At 36.9% G+C, this 20,537-nt stretch overlaps 1 protein-coding gene across 1 annotated transcript; it reads right to left on the bottom strand.

Moving 5' to 3' along the window:
- Window positions 1-1,608: 1,608 nt before the first annotated feature.
- Window positions 1,609-16,761, bottom strand: LOC125837488 (protein FAR1-RELATED SEQUENCE 1-like). Its single transcript, XM_049516593.1, has 4 exons — window positions 16,482-16,761; window positions 16,298-16,393; window positions 15,684-16,132; window positions 1,609-2,054 (listed from the first exon to the last, which is right to left on the bottom strand). Coding segments are annotated over exons 1-4 (750 nt in total). The 5' UTR covers window positions 16,483-16,761; the 3' UTR covers window positions 1,609-1,850.
- Between the last annotated feature and the right edge of the window lie 3,776 nt (window positions 16,762-20,537).

Here is a 20,537-nt window from a genome sequence, read left to right as displayed (position 1 = left end):
ATTTTTCACCAAGAGTTTGAGGCGTATCATAGCTTGAACACCAAGTTGTAGTTTGTGCAACAAAAAATCAGTGAACTTCTTGTCAAGTAGAAGTTGCTGCAAAAGTTTATTTATGACAATGAAAATGAATACATATTAATTGTCTAGATAATCTTCTCATTTGAAGTTGAGTCATTTCATTCTCCTTGTTGCATCAATTTTTGTTGATCTGTCTAATTTACCAACAAACAAATATTGTAATTGCGTAATTGAACAATTCTCACAACCATCCTTGTTTTGAGGAAAAGAATAAAAAACTTACAAAATTCGTAGTTTAAAAATGTGAGAGAACTCCTCTATTTATAGACAACAATTGTATGAAAAGGTCTTTATTGTGCCTTATCAGATAAGCCACAACCCTTTAGAAAAATCACAACCATTCGAAAAAGTCACAACTCTTTAAAAAAGTCACAATCCTTCGGAGAAGTCACTATCCATCAATGTGAAAAAGTGTCAGCTTTTAATATAATATAGAACAATTAAATTAATAAATATAATATGATAACATATATGCTAAATTGGGTGTTTTATGTTTGGGGTATTACAGTAATTTAACATTCAAGTTATGGAGTTCGTGCGTTTAAGGTAGTATAGAATAGATATCTCTTATTAATTAATCAATATATCTCATAAGTTTGGTTAAATTTCATTTACATAATAGATTTTATATTTTATTTTACGTTTAAATGTTATTTTATATTTTACATATTATTTTACGTATAATTTTAGAGAATTAGAAAAATAATAATAACAATATGTTGGTTAGGTTAGAAAAAAAAAAGAGAAAAAAATAACAATTAAAGACTTTAACCCTCCAAAAAGAGTATAATATTGATTGAAAATTTAAATATGTACATTTTAATTTAATAAAAATAAAAGTTGAAATAATTTTTATAATAGCTATTTAAAATAGTTTCTCTTTATAAAATAGTTTTAATATTAAAAGTGCATTGATAGTTGTCTTTTTTCGTAATTTAACTCTCAAAAGCATTTTTTTTAAAAGATCAATCAAACACAATTTGCTTGTAAAAGCATTTTTCAAATGAATTAGTCAAACACAATTGGTTTTTTTCAAAAGCACTTTTCTAAAAAGTCATTTTTAAAAAACACTTCTAAAATTAGTCGTTTTTAGCAGCAATGCCAACCAATCTAAGTGTCAATACCGGCCCTTGAATTTTGATGGTGACATCTTGTCTGGCAAGCTTTGCTGGAGTTAAATTAGGCAACACTACTTTTGCCTAAATAGACTGAGAGAATATAATTGCCACTGCCCCTCCTTATCTCTAGACTCAAGCTTCCACTCACTGAACATTTAAGGCTAAAATGAAAAGAAGAAAAAGATCCAAGCCCCACTTGAAGCAAAATAGTACCTTCATCCCTGCTACAGGCTAGTAAAATCAGAGCAAGGAATAGGTCCACTTTACTAGCATCAGGCAAGTACAAAATGTTAAAACTTTTTTCTCACGCATTTCACCTACACCGATACCAAAATAACTTTATCAAATCGAGACTTAGACAAATGTAAAGAAACCCACCAAATGGTTTTTGTCTATTCTAGGATTTAAACCATTCTCTCTAAGGTCTTCTTCGCCCATTTCATTGCCATTAGGCTACACCCGTGGATGCCGAAATGCACATGGCACCTCACTGATGGTAACTGACAAGGATTTTTACAATAACAAAGCAGGAGTACAAGGATTCTGTTTCAATTAACAGTACAAAAGGTTTAAGTAAGACTTCCGAGTAAATAATGGGCCTATGTTACTATTTTCCAAAGAAAAATGGGAAGAAAGGGGAAAAGGCTACAGAAGCTATCGGCCATTTGGAAAGACATTTTTTCTTGATTCCAATTCTCTCATACTTTTAACAATGCCATTAATGTTCTTTGACAGTTGATCTGAGTGATCCTCCATATCTTTCAAAAGCATATCTAGCTGCTCCTGTAAAGCCGCAGATCTTTTACGCTCCTTCTGTAACTCTGCTGTTAATTCCCGGATCTTGACATCTTTATCATCCTGAAATTGGTCCACCAAATATCAAGAACAGTAGACATGACACATTCAAACTATTGTTCCTAAAGAAGATGATCTTGACTAATAATAAGAGCAGAGGGGAAAGGGAAATGCAATGACAAAGCAACACTGTAAATCTTGGAAGAATTTCACAACTAACTTCAAGATTTTAACTGCAATCATGAATTTATTGAGCTTCCGTGACTGCACATAATTTTTTGGTTCAATTTACTATTTTTGCTAACTAAATGTATAACAAACTAATGTGTCATTTACATAACCGACAAACCCCTCTGGCACGACTTGACCATATGCATTCATTACTGAAAAGAAAAGCCTGGTATTTAAGTGGAGAAGGGTAGAGGGCGGGCCCATTATCCACCGAGTTTAGAAGGCTATGATTGGTCCAAAGGGCGGGTCACAGACGGATTTCTTGGTTATCAAAAAAAAAGCAGTTGCCACATGTCGAAAACCATACATGCAGAATGCGCAGACATCAGTAGGGAATCATTCTGGCCGTGTGACTTTCACAGTATTAAATGAGCAAGACCGCATGATCATACGAAGTCAAGTCTTTAACCTACCAGCCCAAAAGGGTCCGCGATTTTTCCACGAAATTCTGTTTTTAAGCACATTAAGTGGGATACTATTATATACCAGCATTTTCAAAAAGCTATAGAAAAAATTAAAATCAATGTGAACCAAAGACAGAACAAAATACAATATAAGCAAAAGAGTCATGTTGGTGACAGCCACTAGTTGAGACTAAGACTTAGCCATGTCGGTACACTTACATTATGTACGATCTTTGCCTGGAGTTTTTTTAGTTGGTTTAGAGATTTGAATACTAGTGCAAAGATGCAAGTTAAAAATATTCAAGCCAAGAGGAAATACCATATTTGAAGACAATCTTATTGCTCTTTGAAGCAATATCAGGTCACAAAAATCTATGCTAAGAGTCAGATTTTTCTGATGAACAAGGTGTCCAACATTAAAGAGTTGGCGAATTCACTCAAATGCAATGTGGGCAAATTACCAGATTAATTAGGTATGCCTTTGGTACCAATCATATAGAATACAATATTTTGTAACGGGTGATTGAAAAGTGTGAAATGAGACTAGCAAATTAGAAAAGACAATACTTATCCCAAAGGGAAGGTCGGTTCTAATTAATAGTGTTCTAGATGCACTTCCGACTTATACTATGTCACCCTTTCCCAAAAAAGAGGGCGGATAAGACAATTGATGAACTAAGGAGTGGTTTTTTTGTGGAAAGGAAACAAGAAGAAAAAGTCTCCTAATCTGGTTAAGTAGGAAGCGGCAATGCGGCTTGGAAGTCAAAACTCTAAGGGGTTGTTTGGTGTGATGGATGAAGAAAAATAATCCCGGGATAAGTTTTTAGTGCCCCTCAATTCTTTGTTTGGTTACAAAGTGTGGGCTAACTTATCCCACGATTAATAATTATGACTGGGATAAGTTATCCCTACTTGAGGGTGGAATACTAATCTCAGGATAACTTATCCCGAGATAAAAATATAAAATAACATAAGTATCCCTTAAACCCTCTTTTGAAAACAAATAACTTACTTTTAAAGGGTATTTTTGTAAATGTGAGAAATATATACGAACAATATTATTGAATTGTGTATCTAAATAGTTACATTGAGACCCTATTTATAAACACTACATTGGAATCCTTTTCCAACTAGGATTCCTATTCTTATTCCTATTCTTATTCCTATTTCTATTCTAAGTAGGAAATACTTATTTCTATTCTAACACTCCCCCTCAAGCTGGTGCATACAAATCATATGTACCTAGCTTGTTACAGATGTAATTAATACGAGGACATGTGAGGGACTTGGTGAAGATATCTGCAAGCTGATCATTTGACTTCACAAATTTCGTAACAATATCTCCCGAGAGTATCTTTTCTCTGACAAAGTGACAGTCAATCTCAATGTGCTTAGTCCTTTCATGAAACACTGGATTTGATGCGATATGAAGAGCCGCTTGATTATCACACACAAGTTCCATTTGATCAACTTTGCCAAATTTTAGTTCTCCCAGCAACTGTTTGATCCAAACTAGCTCACAAGTTGCTGTCGCCATTGCTCGATATTTTGATTTTGCACTAGATCGAGCAACCACATTCTATTTTTTTACTCTTCCACGACACCAAATTACCTCCTACTAAAACACAATATTCGGATGTCGAACGTCTGTCAGAGGATGATCCTGCCCAATCAGCGTCTGTATATCCAATGATATGCTCATGGCCTTGATCCTCAAAGAGTAGTCCTTTACCGGGAGCTGACTTTATATATCGCAGAATACGAACAACTGCTTCCCAATGACTATCACAAGGGGAAGTCATAAACTGACTTACAACACTCACAGGAAAAGAGATGTTAGGTCTAGTCACTGTGAGATAATTCAACTTTCCAACAAGCCGTCTATACCTTTCAGGATTACTAAGTGGCTCCCCCTGTCCTGGAAGGAGTTTAACATTCGGATCCATAGGAGTGTCAACAGGTCTGCATCCCATCATTCCTGTCTCCTTAAGAATGTCTAAGGCATACTTGCGTTGAGAAATAACAATACCTGATCTAGACTGAGCAACCTCAATACCTAGAAAATACTTCAATCTGCCAAGGTCTTTAGTTTGGAAGTGCTTAAAGAGATGTTGCTTCAAATCGGTGATACCATCTTGATCATTACCGGTGATAACAATATCATCAACGTAAACAACCAAATAGATACATCGACTTGGTGCAGAATGCCGATAAAACACAGAGTGATCAGCTCCACTACGAGTCATGCCAAACTCCTGAATTACTGTACTGAACTTCCCGAAACAAGCTCGAGGAGACTGTTTTAGACCATAGAGTGACCTGCGCAATCGACATACAAGGCTACTAGACTCCCCCTGAGCAACAAAACCAGGTGGTTGCTCCATATAGACTTCTTCCTCAAGATCACCATGCAGAAAAGCATTCTTAATGTCCAACTGATGAAGAGGCCAATGACGAACGGCAGCCATAGATAGAAAAAGACAAACAGATGCAATCTTAGCCACAGGAGCGAAAGTGTCACTATAATCTAGCCCAAATATCTGAGTATACCCTTTGCAACAAGGCGAGCCTTAAGTCGATCAACCTGACCGTCTGGACCAATTTTGACTGCATAAACCCAACGACAATCAACAGTAGATTTACCTGTAGGAAGGGAGACAAGCTCCCAAGTACCACTCTTATGTAAAGCAGACATCTCATCAACCATAGCCTGCCTCCATCCAGAATGAGAAAGTGCTTCACCTGTAGTCTTAGGAATGGAAATAGAGGACAAAGACGACACAAATGCATAATGGGGTGATGATAGACGATGATAAGTTAGTAGTGGTGGCACTACAACTGGAGATGTAGAAGTAACCGTAGATTCCTCAAAGGTTGGAAGAGATTGTGAATAAACAAAATCGAATAAAAGTGATTTATTACCAGAGATATGATCAGAAGCCCCAGAGTCCATGACCCATGTTCCAAGAGTACTAGATTGCGACACACAAGCAAAAGAATTACCCGCAACAGAGACATCAGGTTGTGCAACCGAAACTACTTGTGGAGACGTTTGCTTATTTGCACGATACTGAAGGAACTCATCATATTCTGTCTGAGCAATATGAGCATTATTGGATGGTTGATTAGGTTGAGCACCATATGCTACTGGTGGAGATGTCTGTTTACTTGCGCGATTTCGAAGGAACTCATTATATTCCTTTAGAACAATAGGATCATAACTGGGTGGTGGACCATGCAAAATATAACATATATCACGAGTGTGTCCAGGCTTATGACAATGACTACACTTGGATCGAGGTTTCCCAAAACGCCCTCCCCCTTACCGATTCTCCATAGATTGATATGTACGCTTTTCAAAGGTTTGAGATGCGAGAATAGATGAGTCAACAGTGGGTGATGAAACTACCTTGTGACTGGGAGGTGCCGCAAGACGAAGGAGACGAGAGAATAATTCATCGATTGTAGGAACTGTAGGGCTAGCTAAAATCTGATCACGTACAGAACCATGATCAGGAGGAAGTCCAGCAAGAGTAAGAACTAGAAACAATGTTTGTCTGTGTTCTTGTTGTTTTTCCACATTCGTAATAACTGGCATCAATGTGTCAAATTCCTCCATGACTGCCTGTACCTGTCCCAAGTAAGTAGACATATCGGATTCTTGTTTCTTTAAGTTGGTCAATCGAGATATCACATCATAGAATCGAGATATGTCATTAGTGTATAAAGCACGAGCCTTTTCCCAAACTATATAACACGTCTGGAATGGGCGAAACAAGGGCATCAACTTGGAATCAATAGAACGCCATAAGAGACTACATAATTGAGCATCTACTTTCTCCCATTGTGCTTTGGCTTTTGCATCTTCCTCACTAGTCTTTGCCTTTACATCTACCTCATAAGCCTTGTTCGTTAAGTGATCTTGGACACCTTGACCCTTGCACCATAGCTCAACCGAGGAAGCCCAAGATAAATAGTTTGAACTTCCCAATAAAAGTTTTGAAGTGATTATAGGGCTAGAACTTCCAATCCCCATATTTTTGGAACCAAAAACATCACACCCAAAAGACATTATGCTAAATTTGTCTTGGAAACAATGAAACAAAACTTGATTATTGAGATCTGATTGTCGAAAAATTCAAATCTCGAAGAAAAGTCGCCGGAAACTGCCTGGAAATAGCCGGAACCCTAATTCCGGCGATCAGTTCTGGTCAAAAACAGTATGGGCCTGGTCGGAATGGTTGGGCAACCCCAACTGTCAAAAAAAATCTCAAAAAATATGATCAGAAAAGCCCTCACGCGCCGGTGCGTGAGACAGATCTCGCCGGAAACTACCACCTCCGATTGGCGCGTGAGAGCGCGTGGGGTGATGTTTTTCGGTGGTTTTGGCTGGGGTTTGGTCGCGGGGGCTTTCCGAGCCTAGTGGTGGTGTTGGTTTTCGCACAACACCCACAGAAAGAAAAAAGAATAACAAAATCAGACCCAACAGTCACCGGAAATTGACATAGACATACGGTGACTTGTTTGTTCTCACCATGTGAGAAATATATACGAAAAATATTATTGAATTGTGTATCTAAATAGTTACATTGAGACCCTATTTATAGACACTACATTGGAATCCTTTTCCAACTAGGATTCCTATTCTTATTCCTATTCCTATTCCTATTCTAAGTAGGAAATACTTATTTCTATTCTAACAGTAAACAAATAACTTATTCTTAGAAATTATGCCATGCAAATTTGACAAACCAAACAACTAATAAAAAAATAATCTCCACATAACTAATCCCATCATAACTTATCCCAACATAACTTATCCATCATAACTAATCCCAACATAACTTGTCTTCAAACCAAACGACCCCGAAAGGTACACAACAACCATCTTCTTATGAAGTGGTTCTGAAGATTTTACAATGAGGATTGAGGAGAAGGCGCTCTATAGGCAAATGGTTAGAAAGAAGTATAAGATGGAAAACTCTTGGATCATGGTAACACAAAAGCCCTCGGATGGAGTTGAAATTGGAAATATATTAGATTCTTATGGAATACATTCGCATAATACATAATCAAAGTAGGGGATGGTAGAAGAACTTTATTTTGGAAAGAATATGGAATACATTCGCATAATACATTATCAAAGTAGGGGATGGTAGAAGAACTTTATTTTGGAAAGAAAGAGGTTAGGGCATACAATTGATCATGATAAAGACTTCAAATCATTTAAACAATCTAGTTGATTAGCTAATCTAGCTGAATGTGTATTGCTAGAATAGGAATTTTTATACACAATCCTACTTAGAATAGGAATAGGAATAGTATATAGTATATTTTTTGACAAAAAAGTTCATAAAATTAAAAAATCCTACTTAGAATAGGATTAGTATATAGTATATACTATCCTACTTGGTAATGGATTATATTATAGTGTCTATAAATAGGGTTCTTTGTGTAATAATGTAGATACACAATCAATAATATTTTTCTTCAATATTTCTCACATGGTATCATAGTAATTGTGAGAAAATTATTGCCGAGCATCATTCCAGCGAAATTAGCTTCTTTTTTTCAGATTATATCCCCGTTTCTTTTTTCAATTTTGTTTGAGAGAATTATAATTTTACAATATGTTCTTCGGAATTGATATTCTTGGCTCCAAAAATATAGGAGATTCAAGCCTTGTGATCACTTCAGAACCATTAATGGGAAACTCAAACTATTTAGCTTGGGCTTCCTCGGTTGAGTTGTAGTGCAAGGGTTAAGGAGTCCAAGACCACTTAACAAAAAATGCTTGTGTGGTAGATGAAAAGGCAAAGGCTAGTGAGCAAGGTGCAACGGCCAAAGTACAATGGGAGAAGGTTGATGCTTAATAATGTAGTCACATATGGCGATCTATTGATTCAAAGTTGATGTCCTTGTTTCGCCCATTCTAGACATGTTATTCAGTTTGGAAGAGGCTCGTGCTTAATACACTAATGACATATCTCGATTCTATGATGTGATATCTCGAATGACCAACTTAAAGATACAAGAATCAAATATGTCTACTTACTTAGGTCAGGTACAAGCAGTCATGGAGGAATTCAAAACTTTGATGCCAGTTATTCTGAACGTAGAAAAACAACAAGAGCACAGGCAGACGTTGTTTCTAGTTCTTACACTTGTTGGACTTCCTACTGAACATGATTCAATGTGTGATCAAATTTTAGCCAGTTTTGCAGTTCCTACAATTGATGAATTATTCTCTCGTCTTCTGGTGCCTCTCAGTCACAAAGTAGTTCCATCACCCACCATTGACTCATCTATTCTCGCATCTCAAACTATAGAAAAACGAGCATATCAATCTATGGAGAATCGACGAGGAGGAAGTCGTTCTGGAAAACCTCAATCCAAGTGTAGTTATTGTTATAAGCTTGGACACACTCGTGACATATGTTATATTTTGCATGGTCCACCACCCATTTTTTATCATTTTGCTCTAAATGAGCTCCTAGACATCTCCGCAAGTAGAATCTGTTTCTCAACCTTATCGACCATCCAATAATGCTCATATTGCTCAGAGAGAATATGATGAGTTCCTTCAGTATCGAGCAAGTAAGCAACGTCTCCACAAGTAGCCTCGGTTGCTCAACCTAATGTTTCTATTGCGGGTAATTCTTTTACTTGTGTTTCTTAGTCTAGTACTCTTGGATCGTGGGTCATCTAAGCTCTTCAAATCATAATTTTGGTAACAAATCACTTTTGTCTGATATTGTTTATTCACAATCTCTTCCTGCTATTACTTTAGCCAATAGGTTCCAAACAAAACCAAAAGGGGTTGGAAAAGCTAAACCCTTATTTTCTGTCACCCTAGATTTTGTTCTTTTCCCTGGTTCTCCTTTTAATCTAGCATATTTTAGTCATTTGACGCGTGCCTTACATTGTGGCATAACATTTATTGATGACTTTTTTTCTCATGCAGGACCGCAGTACGAGACAAATGATTGGCACAGGACATGAATCACAAGGCGTTTACTATCTTACCTCTTCAAATCCCTTCACAGCATGCTCCATTACTGATCCTCCAGACCTAACTCACAAACGTTTGGGACACTTGAGTCTATCCAAGTTGCAGAAGATGGTGCCTAGTTTGTCTAGTTTATCCACATTATATTGTGAGTCATGTCAACTTGGAAAACACACTCGTGTTACATTTTCATGTAGTACCGAGGGTTGTTCAAAGTCCATTTTTTCATTAGTTCATTCTGATATTTGGGGTCCTAGTAGAATCAGTTCACCCTTAGGATTTCATTAGTTTCAATGATGATTATTCAAGATGCACTTGAGTTGCATCTTGAGTTTTCTTAATGAAAGATCGTTCTAAGTAATTTTCTATATTCAAAAGTTTCTTTGTTGAAATTCAAAATAAGTTTGGTGTTTCTATTCGTACTTTTCCTATTGATAATACCTTAGAATACTTATCCTCCCAATTTTCAGGAGTTTATGACTCACCAAGGAATTATTCACCAGACATCTTGTCCATACACACCTCAGAGAACTGTATAGCAGAAAGGAAGAATAGGCATCTCATTGAGATTGCTTGCACTCTACTCATTGAATCCCATGTTACACTACGTTTTTGGAGTGATGCAGTCCTTGCATCTTGTTATTAATTAATAGAATGTCCTCATCTTCTATTTAGAATCAGGTTCCACATACCATACTATTTCCTTTGTCACATCTCTACTCTACCCCCCTCGTGTTTTTGGGAGCACATGTTTTGTTCATAACTTAGGTCCTAAAAAAGATAAATTAGCCCCTATGCTCTCAAATGTGTCTTTCTTGGTTATTCTCCTGTTCAAAAAGGGTTCCATTGCTATTTATCTGATCTTCATCGCTACCACATGTCTATTGATATTACATTCTTTGAATCTCAACCTTGCTATACATCTTCTGATCATTCTGATGTCTTTGCGGTCTTACCCATGCCTCATGTCTTACATGTACCGATTTTTGAGGAATCTACGGTTACTTCTACATCTCCAATTTTAGTGCCACCAGTATTGACTTATCATCGTCGTTCGCATCCAGCACTAGTCCCAAATGATTCATGTCATGTGCCGAACCTTGCTCCTACTGCACACTTGCCTCCTCCTAGACAATTGATTGCACTTCAAAAAGGTATATGATCCACTCGAAATGCTAGCCCACATTATACTTTCTTGAGTTATCATCGTCTCTCATCACCCTATTATGCCTTTGTAATATCTTTGTCCTCTATTTCCATTCCTAAGACTACAGGTGAAGCACTTTCTCATTCTAAATAGAGGCAGGCTATATTGATGAGATGTTTGTTTTCCATACGAGTGGTACTTGGGAGCTTGTCTCCCTTACTGTAGGTAAATCTAATGTTGGTTATCATTGGGTTTATACTATCAAAATTGGTCCAGATGGTCAGGTTGATCGGCTTAAGGCCTGCCTTGTTGCCAAAGGGTATACTCAGATAGTCTTTTCTATCTATGGTTGTCGTCGTCATTGGACCCTTCATCAATTGGATTAAGAATGATTTTCATCATGGTGATCTTAAGGAAGAAGTTTATATGGAGCTGCCACCTAGTTTTGAGCTTTGTTGCTCAAGAGAGTCTAGTAGCCTTGTATGTTGATTGCGTAAGTCACTTTATGGTCTGAAACTGCCTCCTCGAGCCTTCTTTGGGAAGTTTTTTTTTTTTTGATAAGATAAGTGGCATTAATAACAGCATCAGGAAGATGCAAAATTTACAAGATATGGCATTAGAGCTTACAAAAAAAATCTCTGGCAAACTATACAAACTATCTAAGCCAGAGCTAATGAGTTAGTAAAATCCTGACGTTGTTCTGCATTAACAGCAGGATACAAGTTGGTCCAACTAAACAAATTTTCAGTGCACCTAGTCTTCAAAATGCCTAAAGCAGCTGACTCTCCATCAAAACATCTCTTGTTCCTCTCTAACCAAATACACAAAAAAATACAAGCAGGTATCATAATCTAGATCTTCATGATGGCTTTGTCAACTTTCCATAGACTCCAACTCTCATATGCATCCTTAACAGTGAGGGGTGTGGTCCAATTGATGCCAGAGAGACAAAAAAACATGCTCCATAATTCTGAGGCCACCTCACAATGAAGAAGAAGGTGTCTGGGGTTTCAGCCTCTTTTTTGCACATATAGCATCTGTTTGGGAATTGGATTTTTCTTTTCTTTATGTTGTCTTAGGTGAGACATGCATCATATAAAGCTATCCTGCTTTGGGAAGTTCAGCACAACAATTCAAGAGTTTGGCATGACTCGTAGTGGAGCTGATCACTGCGTGTTTATAGGCATTCTGCACCAAATCTGTGTATTTATTTGGTTGTTCACATTGATGATATTGTTATCACCGGCAATGATCAAGATGGTATCACTTATTTGAGGAAACATCTCTTTCTGCATTTCCAGACTAAAGAGCTCAAAAGACTAAAGTTTTTTCTAGGTATTGAGGTTGCTCAGTATAGATCATGTATGGTTATTTCTTAACACAAGTATGCCTTAGACATTCTTGAGGAGACATGAATGATGGGATGTAAACCCATTGACACTCATATACTTCCGAATGTAGAACTCATTCCAAGACAGAAGGAGCCACTCAGTAATCCTAAAAGGTATAGACAATTAGTTGAAAAGTTGAATTATATCACAATGACTAACTTGACATCTCTTTTCCTGTGAGTGTTGTAAGTCAGGTTCTGACGTTTCCTTGTGATAGTCATTGGGATGTAGTGGTTCGTATTTTGCAATATATAAAGTCAGCCCTCTGTAAAGGACTACACTTCGAGGATCAAGGCCATGAGCATATCATTTGATATACAGATGTTGATTGGGAAGAATCACCCTCCGATAGACGTTCGATATCTAGATATTGTGTTTTAGTAAGAGGTAATTTGGTGTCGTGGAAGAGTAAGAAACAGAGTGATTGCTCGATCTAATGAAGAAGCAGAATATCAAATAATGGATTTAGCAACTTGTGAGCTAGGTTGGATCAAACAGTTGTTGAGAGAACAAAAGTTTGGAGAAACTGATCATATGGAACTTGTGTGTGATAATCAAGCACCCTCCATATCGCATCAAATCTAGTGTTCCATGAGAGGACTAAGCACATTGAGATTGATTATCACTTTTTTAGAGAAAAGATACTCTCAAGAGATATTGTTACCAAAGTTGTGAAGTCAAGTGATCAACTCACCAAGTCCCTCACTGGTCCTCATATAATTACATTTGTAACAAGCTAGGTACAAGATTTGTATGCACCAGCTTGAGGGGAGTGTTAGAATAGGAATATGTTTACACAACCCTACTAAGAATAGGAACAGGAATAGTATATAGAATTCTACTTGGTAAAGGATTGTATTATAGTGTCTATAAATAGGGTTCTCTGTGCACTAATGTAAATACATTCAATAATATTTTTCTTCAACATTTCTCACATATATGACAAGGGGCAAATAACCTAAAGATATCAATCAAGTAAGCTTATAATTTGAAAATGGACTACTTCGCACCAATGATTCAAACACTCCCCCAAAACTGTGTCCATGGTCCAACTAATATCTGGGCTATATCAAGTGCAAGCCTAGATATTGGCTAAAAGCATGGTTTTAATATATACTGATAAATTCCAGTGAGGATCCAGGTGGGACATTGCCTTGATTCAAAGACTATTTATAAACATGTGTTACATGGGTCATAATCCTTGTTGCAGAAGTTGACAAACAAATATGCCATCCTCCACTGACCTACACAATGTTTACCTAGTCAAGCAGACATATAGCACCAGTTAAGTAGATCATCCTTTGTTTGACTACCAAATCTGCAACTGTAATACCCTGATTAAGGATGCTAATAACTGTGGCTGCCAAGAAGTTGAGGCAAGAAAATGTTCTCTTGTGTGAAATCCACCCTAAGATTGGGGTAAACTGCACTTTATCATTTCCTGCTGATACGTGATTTATCATTTGATTTCTTTCTTGAGTTCTTTATAGGGACCAAGTACTGGTTCCCTGCTTGGATGTGGAGAATCAAAAGCAGGTTTGGAGAGATTAGCCCAATGCACATGAGAAACATGTACTAATGGGTCAAGGACTACAGGTTTGTTCGCGCTACATCAAAAAAGTAAAAGTAGTGGATCGGCTTACTGCCTCTCTTCAAATGATAGTACCTATTTTAATGGTTCTGAGCAGAGAAAGGAGATAGATAAGTCATATTATATGCAAGGCTTGTTTAAGAGAGAGATTTGAGTTACATAAAATAGTAAAAGTTTTGAAAGTCATTTTAATGATATCATTATAATAATAAAACAAACTTGGCACTGCCATGAAATATAACTAACTTGGCGCTGCAAGCTATTGACTTGGCCATGATGCTACCATGAATCAATAGGAGATGATTAAACTTGTTGTTCGGACAAATATGAGGGACAATTTAACTTAAAAATACACATATTGCCAGCTTGACTAGATTGCTGATAAAGACTAATGATATATGCTGCTGGTTCAGCAAAGATAGAATGCTGACTAGACAAGTGAGTTGATGAGAACTACTGACTGGAGAAAAATTGATTGTTGATTTGACATATCAACTAAGATATATGGCTAACTTGATAGGTAGCATATGTAAATCCATGAAGACAAAACGGAATTTTGACTTGAAATGTCAGCTGACATGAACTGATATCGGTCCTTGACACTTGATGGTGTGTGGGACAGACAAACAATTGGAGCAGAGATGCTTTTCCAGGGAAAAAATTGGAGCTGAGACTTCAAGCCTGATGTGTGAAGGACTTCGAGGGGCGATCTTCATAGTTGTGCTCATCTTGAAGACTAATAATCAGAATTGAGTGGAATGAGGGAGACAAAAAAGATAGACACTAAAAGAGATGTGGTTCCGCTCTAAGTCACCAAAGGTAGACAAGAATAGAAGACTATTTGGAAAAAGATAAATGAAAAGCTTGACTGCAAGACAAAGGTGGTCACGTAAGTTGGAATATCATGCGCTGATATCATATTAAAACAAGTGAAGAGAGAAAACTATTACCAGAGTGGTGATTAACATAACATTATAGGGCTTCTTGTACAATAGATTTGAAGAAAGTTTACTAATTCTTGTGAATCTTACCAAGTATGGAGAGAAATGTGATCTAAACTTTTGAACCAAGAATCCAGAGCCAAAGGAAGAAAATATTGAAGTTCATGTTCACCTAAAAACTTTCTGACAAAGTTTGTGTTTGCCACCTCAAGATCAATGCAGATTCCACAGTCTAATCAGTCAATCGATCCTAAGAATTGAGTGTCTCATACGTTCTTCATGTGTTGACTCTGGTTCTTGATTCAGAAGCCTTGGATCACCTGAGCAGTAACAGACATCTATTCTGTTTGACTCTAAACAATAATGGATTTCCAGTTCTCCTGTAGCTTAGCCTTTTCACATATGATAAGAGAACAGATTTCACAATGTCATTGCAATAGAGCTATATCTCCTTCATTGACAGCACTTCATGCTTGATTACAAAGAAGCCAAGTTGCAGGACATACATTTTGGACAAGAAGTTTCTTCAAATTCCTAATGCTATAAATATTTATTGATAAAGACAATCCCACAAATTGTTCTTTCTTCAATAATTTGGTGCAAATATAAATATCTAGTAAGGAAGAGGTAACAATCAATGCATTTTAAGGAGCTTATTTTCCATGGAGAAGGTCATGCCACACTAACAGGCATCCCTAAATCACAGTGAACTAATATTTGTAAATGAGGATCATTAACTGCATCAGCTAAGAACTCAAAGACGAAAGACTTGGAAGAGGCAGTTATGGTTTTAGCAACAGAGCAGAAGAAGAAAAAAGAAGTTGTCCACTTACGTCTCAATCAGTACAGCAAATTGTTGACTTCTGTTCTAATTAATGTAAGGAAAGGGAAGGAATGATGACATAAGAAGAAATGCATTTGATACAAACCAGTCTACAACCTGATTTCAAATGTCATCAATTAGCTTGAAGTACTTACCGGTGTTTGACACAAGACTGCACCTTTAGGGGTATTAACAGGTTTGACAACCAGTGCATGATTGTGCTCCTTCACTAATTTAGCAACAAGCCATTTTCCAGACTGTTCTTTCTTCACAATTATCATGGCCTTACATCCTTCCCTAATTGCTCTGCACTTTTTTTTTCCATTCTGACTTTGTCTACTTTTACTAAAACCCTCTTTATTACAGACAAGTCGACGCCACACCAACTCCCCATTACGCATAGATCGTCGAAATGCATCTACTCGCATGATAAAGCCCAAATGTGTGGCATATGTGCTATAGTATGCCTTAGCAGCTTCTTCTGATTCAAATTCCATACCCACATAAGGTTCCACATTTGAGCGTCCTTCAGCTTCAAGACCATTTGGAGTAAACTCCTTTCCAGTTGAAGTCTCTACAATACCCACATCATCTGTTGCATTATCTGCCATGAAACGAGAGCAGAATAAGTTTGTGTAACAAATATGAGACACTATCCACAGTCCATAGCTACCTACAACATCACAACCTTAACAAAAAGTACTAGTGTATTTTGCAAGGTAGTAAGGAAAGGAACTTTTTTCTGTAAATTTGGATACAAATCCCATACCGACATTAAAACAACCTTCAGGTAGAACAGCATTTGTGGTGAACTCCTTTGGACTTGAAGTATCTACCATCTCATCATGATTATTGCTTTCATCCACTGCCATGGCACCAGGGTAAAGCTAAATATGAGATAGCACAAGTACTATCAATGCAGACAAGGAAAATAAAGGAGGATAAAGTGTTACTTTTACGGCGAATTCGATTAAGGGGTTTGTAAAACTGGAACTGCAAGCCCTATTCAACAAATTGGTAACACTTGTTGTTTCAACCTCCACAATATGTACAGAGAAATGTGCCTACTTACTTACTATTATATACACATCCAAATCCCCAATTTGTCGTGTCAATAACAATTCTGCTGCTTCTCGTTCCAGACACCAGCACCTTGTCTGCCCTGCCGAAAAGGAGGACGTGTTTGCTCCGATTTTTTGCCAAACGCCACCCGATTACATACTTACATAAACCCTTTTTATTCTGTTACATCACACAACTCAACTATCCAAAATGCTCTCATAGAAATGGTTTTAAAATAATTTCTCAATTTATTAGATTAAAAACTAGGTAACGTGACGGTCATAAATATTATATCAAAACAAATCAAAAGTATAAATTAATTCTATTATATTAGTTGAATATAAAAGAGTTTTTAGTTTTTTTTTTTTTTAACAATTTGGACTCATGGTCCATTTATTGAATGCTCAAACATAAATTGTTCAAAAGCAACCCACGAAATCTAAAAATAAGAGTCCAAATCCAGCCCAAAAGTGACGGATTCAGTGTAATAATCACAATAACAAAAACAAGGTCCTACATTGTAGGGTTTCCAAATTTGATCTTCCGCCATCTCTTTCATTTTTCCTCTATTTCAGATGTTATGTGCTAGAGTCGTGTGTTCCAGCTCTAAGGCTCTATGTAGGTATTCTTTCACTCCCCTTCTTCTTTGTTCCTTTATTCTTGTGTTTGATTCATCGTTATCTATCCAACTCCTGGGATTTTACTTCTTGGACCCACAGCTGGATGCAAGCTCATTGTCGTTGATCTGGTTCACCTATCTTTACTGGGGTTGTTCTTGTCTGCTTACCCAGCTTCGACTAGTTATTATTCTCACAACTATTTTGCCCTGAAAATGATCACAAACTGAATTGTAATTGTAATAGTTGTGAAATATTGTGGCCTTTATGTGGTTCCCCCTCATGATTGATTCTGGTTGACTATAATCTTCCTTGTTTTAATTCTAATGGTAGGAATGCCTCTTTTATCCATGTTTAGAATTCTCCTTCCCATGCTAGATAATTGATTGAAGCTGTGAAATTGTTGTAATTCTGCTTGACTAATAGTTGTATTTGTGATGTGATCTGCTAGTTGATTTGCCTCTCTAAAAGTATGCTCAATTTGTACCTTTAGCTGATTCATCATCTCTTTGATCTCCTTTATCTTCTCTGTTATTTCCCATGGCACTTTCCATGTACTTTTAATTATTAGCTTTAAACTTAATGAGTCAGTTTCCAGCTGAATATTAGAAAATCCATGATTTATGCAATATTGTAAGGCTTTCCATATGGCCATAGTTTCAGCCTCCATGTTTGTTGCAACTCCAATACTTTTAGCTTCTGCATATAGTAAATCTCCACTGCTATCTCTTATACAAAAATCATATGCACTTTCCCCTGGATTGCCCTTACTAGCACCATCTGTATTACACTTTACCCATCCTTCCTGCGGGCGAGTCCACTTCACAACCAAATAGTGAAAAATAGGCCTATATTCCTAAAGTTGACCAAACATGCCCTACCAGGTGTGTGGTATATTCCTCGACCATGGGAACTTTACTTTGATAAGGAAATATACATTCAATTGACATTGATCATACATCTTATTAAAGGAGGTTTCCTTTCCATGCCTTCTTGCATTTCTTTTCTTCCATAATTTCCACATAATAATAGTTGGGACAACTATTAGAACTGAGTGTAGTTTTGGATTAGTCTTTAGCTCCCACCATTTCATAATGAGTTGTTGCAGCTGCAACCCTTCAATGTTGAAACCTGCACATGAAGCAAACTGCCTCCATAGCTTTTGGGCTATGGGTGTTGTTAGAAATAAGTGTATCATTGTCTCCATCTCTCCTTTTTCACAGCAGTAGCATTTTGAAGCTATTTTCACCCTCATCCTTTTAAGATTGTCGTCTGTGGCAATTCTTTTCTTCCAAACTCTCCATAGAAAAAATGCAATCTTAAAGGGGAGCCCCTTTAACCACAATTGGTTCATCCACTCTAATTCATTCATGCTACGTCTCATGCTATGATATGTTGATTTCGCTGTGAATACTCCCTTTGAATTTTCCATCCACCATGCCTTGTCAATCATATATGATTCCTTTCCAGGCTTGATATTTTCTACAATGTGAGCAGTCATTTTAGGTAATACGCATTCAAGAAGCTTATTGATATTCCAGTCCCCTCCACTCTGAAATTCTTTCACCTCGATTTCTTCCTCTCTAGCTAGTTCCCTTTCTATGAAATAAAGAGCACCTTGCTTGGTCCAATTATCATACCAAAAACTTGAATTTCCTGATTCTACTTACCACCATATATCATGCTCAATTTCTTCTCTTACCTCCACCATTTTCCTCCATCTGAGAAACACCAGTGTTTCTAGTGATTGTAGGATGATACTTTTTACAATATTTATTCCACATATATCTACTCCAAAGTGATGAAGTAGTTTTGAACTTCCATCACAATTTAGCAAAGAGGGCCGTAGAAACATAAAATAAAGATCTAAATCCTAGACCTCCTTCCCTTTTTGGATAACACATCTCCTCACAAGCTACCCAATGCTTACCTTTAAGACCACCAGTGCTGCCCCAGAAAATTTTTGCAAAAACCTGATGAATTTGCTCAATAATCTTCTTAGGGGGGTTCATTGCCGATAAAAGGTATATAGGTATTGATTGCAGAACATAGTTTATGAGAGTATACTTTCCTCCAAAGGATAGAAATCTATTTTGCCACGAGAGTACCATTCTAGCTATCTTCCTTACTAGATCTTCAAAGTGAGATTTGTTCTTTCTCCCATAAAAAACTGGACATTCCAAATATATGAATGGGAAATTTCCTTGCTTGATACCTGTTAACCTTCACAATTTGATTGCTATAATTAAAGGGGTTTGATTATGCAGAAAGAAAGAACTTTTTGTCTTGTTTATCAGCTATCCAGATACTTGTTCATACTCCTTCAATATTTTCATCATTTTAATTACAGAAATTCCCTGAACGAAAACAAACTGTGTCATCAGCATAATATAGGTGATTGATTTCTGGACTCCATTTAGGCATTTCATAACCCAAAAATCTATCATCTCCATAAAGGTTGTTAAGTCCCCTAGACAAAACTTCAGCAACAATGACGAATAATGTTGGTGAAAGAGGATTGCCCTGCTTAACTCCTCTCGAGGAGTGGAAAAACCATGTGATTGTCCGTTAATTAGTACAAAGTACCAATTATTTGAGACCAGCCTCCAAACCATATCAATAATTACTTCTGAAAATCCAAACCTTCTTAATACCTTGGTCAGAAAAATTCATGATACTCTATCATATGCTTTAGCCATGTCTAATTTAACCACTACATTAACATTTTTATTCCTCATATTGATGTCTCTTATAATCTCTTGTGCTAGTAGAATATTCACAGTAATACTTTTGCCCTTCACAAAACCTGCCTGATTTTCCGAGATAATGTTTGGTAGTACAACTATTATTCTCTCATGCAACACTCTAGAGATCACCTTGTTAATGAATGTACTTAGACTTATCGGTTTCAAGTCAGCGAAAGTTTTTACTATTTCCTTCTTAGGCAGCAGGACAAGATTGGTATGTGTTACAAATTTTGGTAGCTCCTAACCACAGAAAAATGCCCTTACCAATTTAGTGATGTCCTCTCCTATTATTTCCCAGCAGCTTTGAAAGAATAGACCAGAAAATTCATCAGGTACGCAAGCACTATCCCCATTTAGTATAAAAACTACCTTCTTAACTTCATCATGACTAGGTAATTTAGTCATTTCTTCATTCTGATCATCTGATATCATTTTGGGGATAACATTTAGTATAGCCAGATCATGCTCCTCATTTGTTTATCTAAACTGTTCCGCAAAAATTTCAACTGCCTTCTCTCCAATTTGCTGATTTGATTCAAGTATCACCCCTTGCCCTGTAGTGATTTTTGCTATATGCAACTTC

The sequence above is a fragment of the Solanum verrucosum genome, unplaced genomic scaffold (genome assembly GCF_900185275.1).
Source record: "Solanum verrucosum unplaced genomic scaffold, falcon-dt-bn FXZP01000092.1, whole genome shotgun sequence".
Taxonomy (NCBI): Eukaryota; Viridiplantae; Streptophyta; class Magnoliopsida; order Solanales; family Solanaceae; genus Solanum; species Solanum verrucosum.
This window is presented reverse-complemented; position numbering and strand designations above follow the sequence as displayed.

Coding starts and splice junctions, on each gene's coding strand:
- LOC125837488 (XM_049516593.1), bottom strand. Junction 16,133..16,297: donor TGAAGGTTGTTTTAATGTCG/GTATGGGATTTG, acceptor GTTTCATGGCAG/ATAATGCAACAGATGATGTG. Junction 2,055..15,683: donor CAGTCTTGTGTCAAACACCG/GTAAGTACTTCA, acceptor GACCAATTTCAG/GATGATAAAGATGTCAAGAT.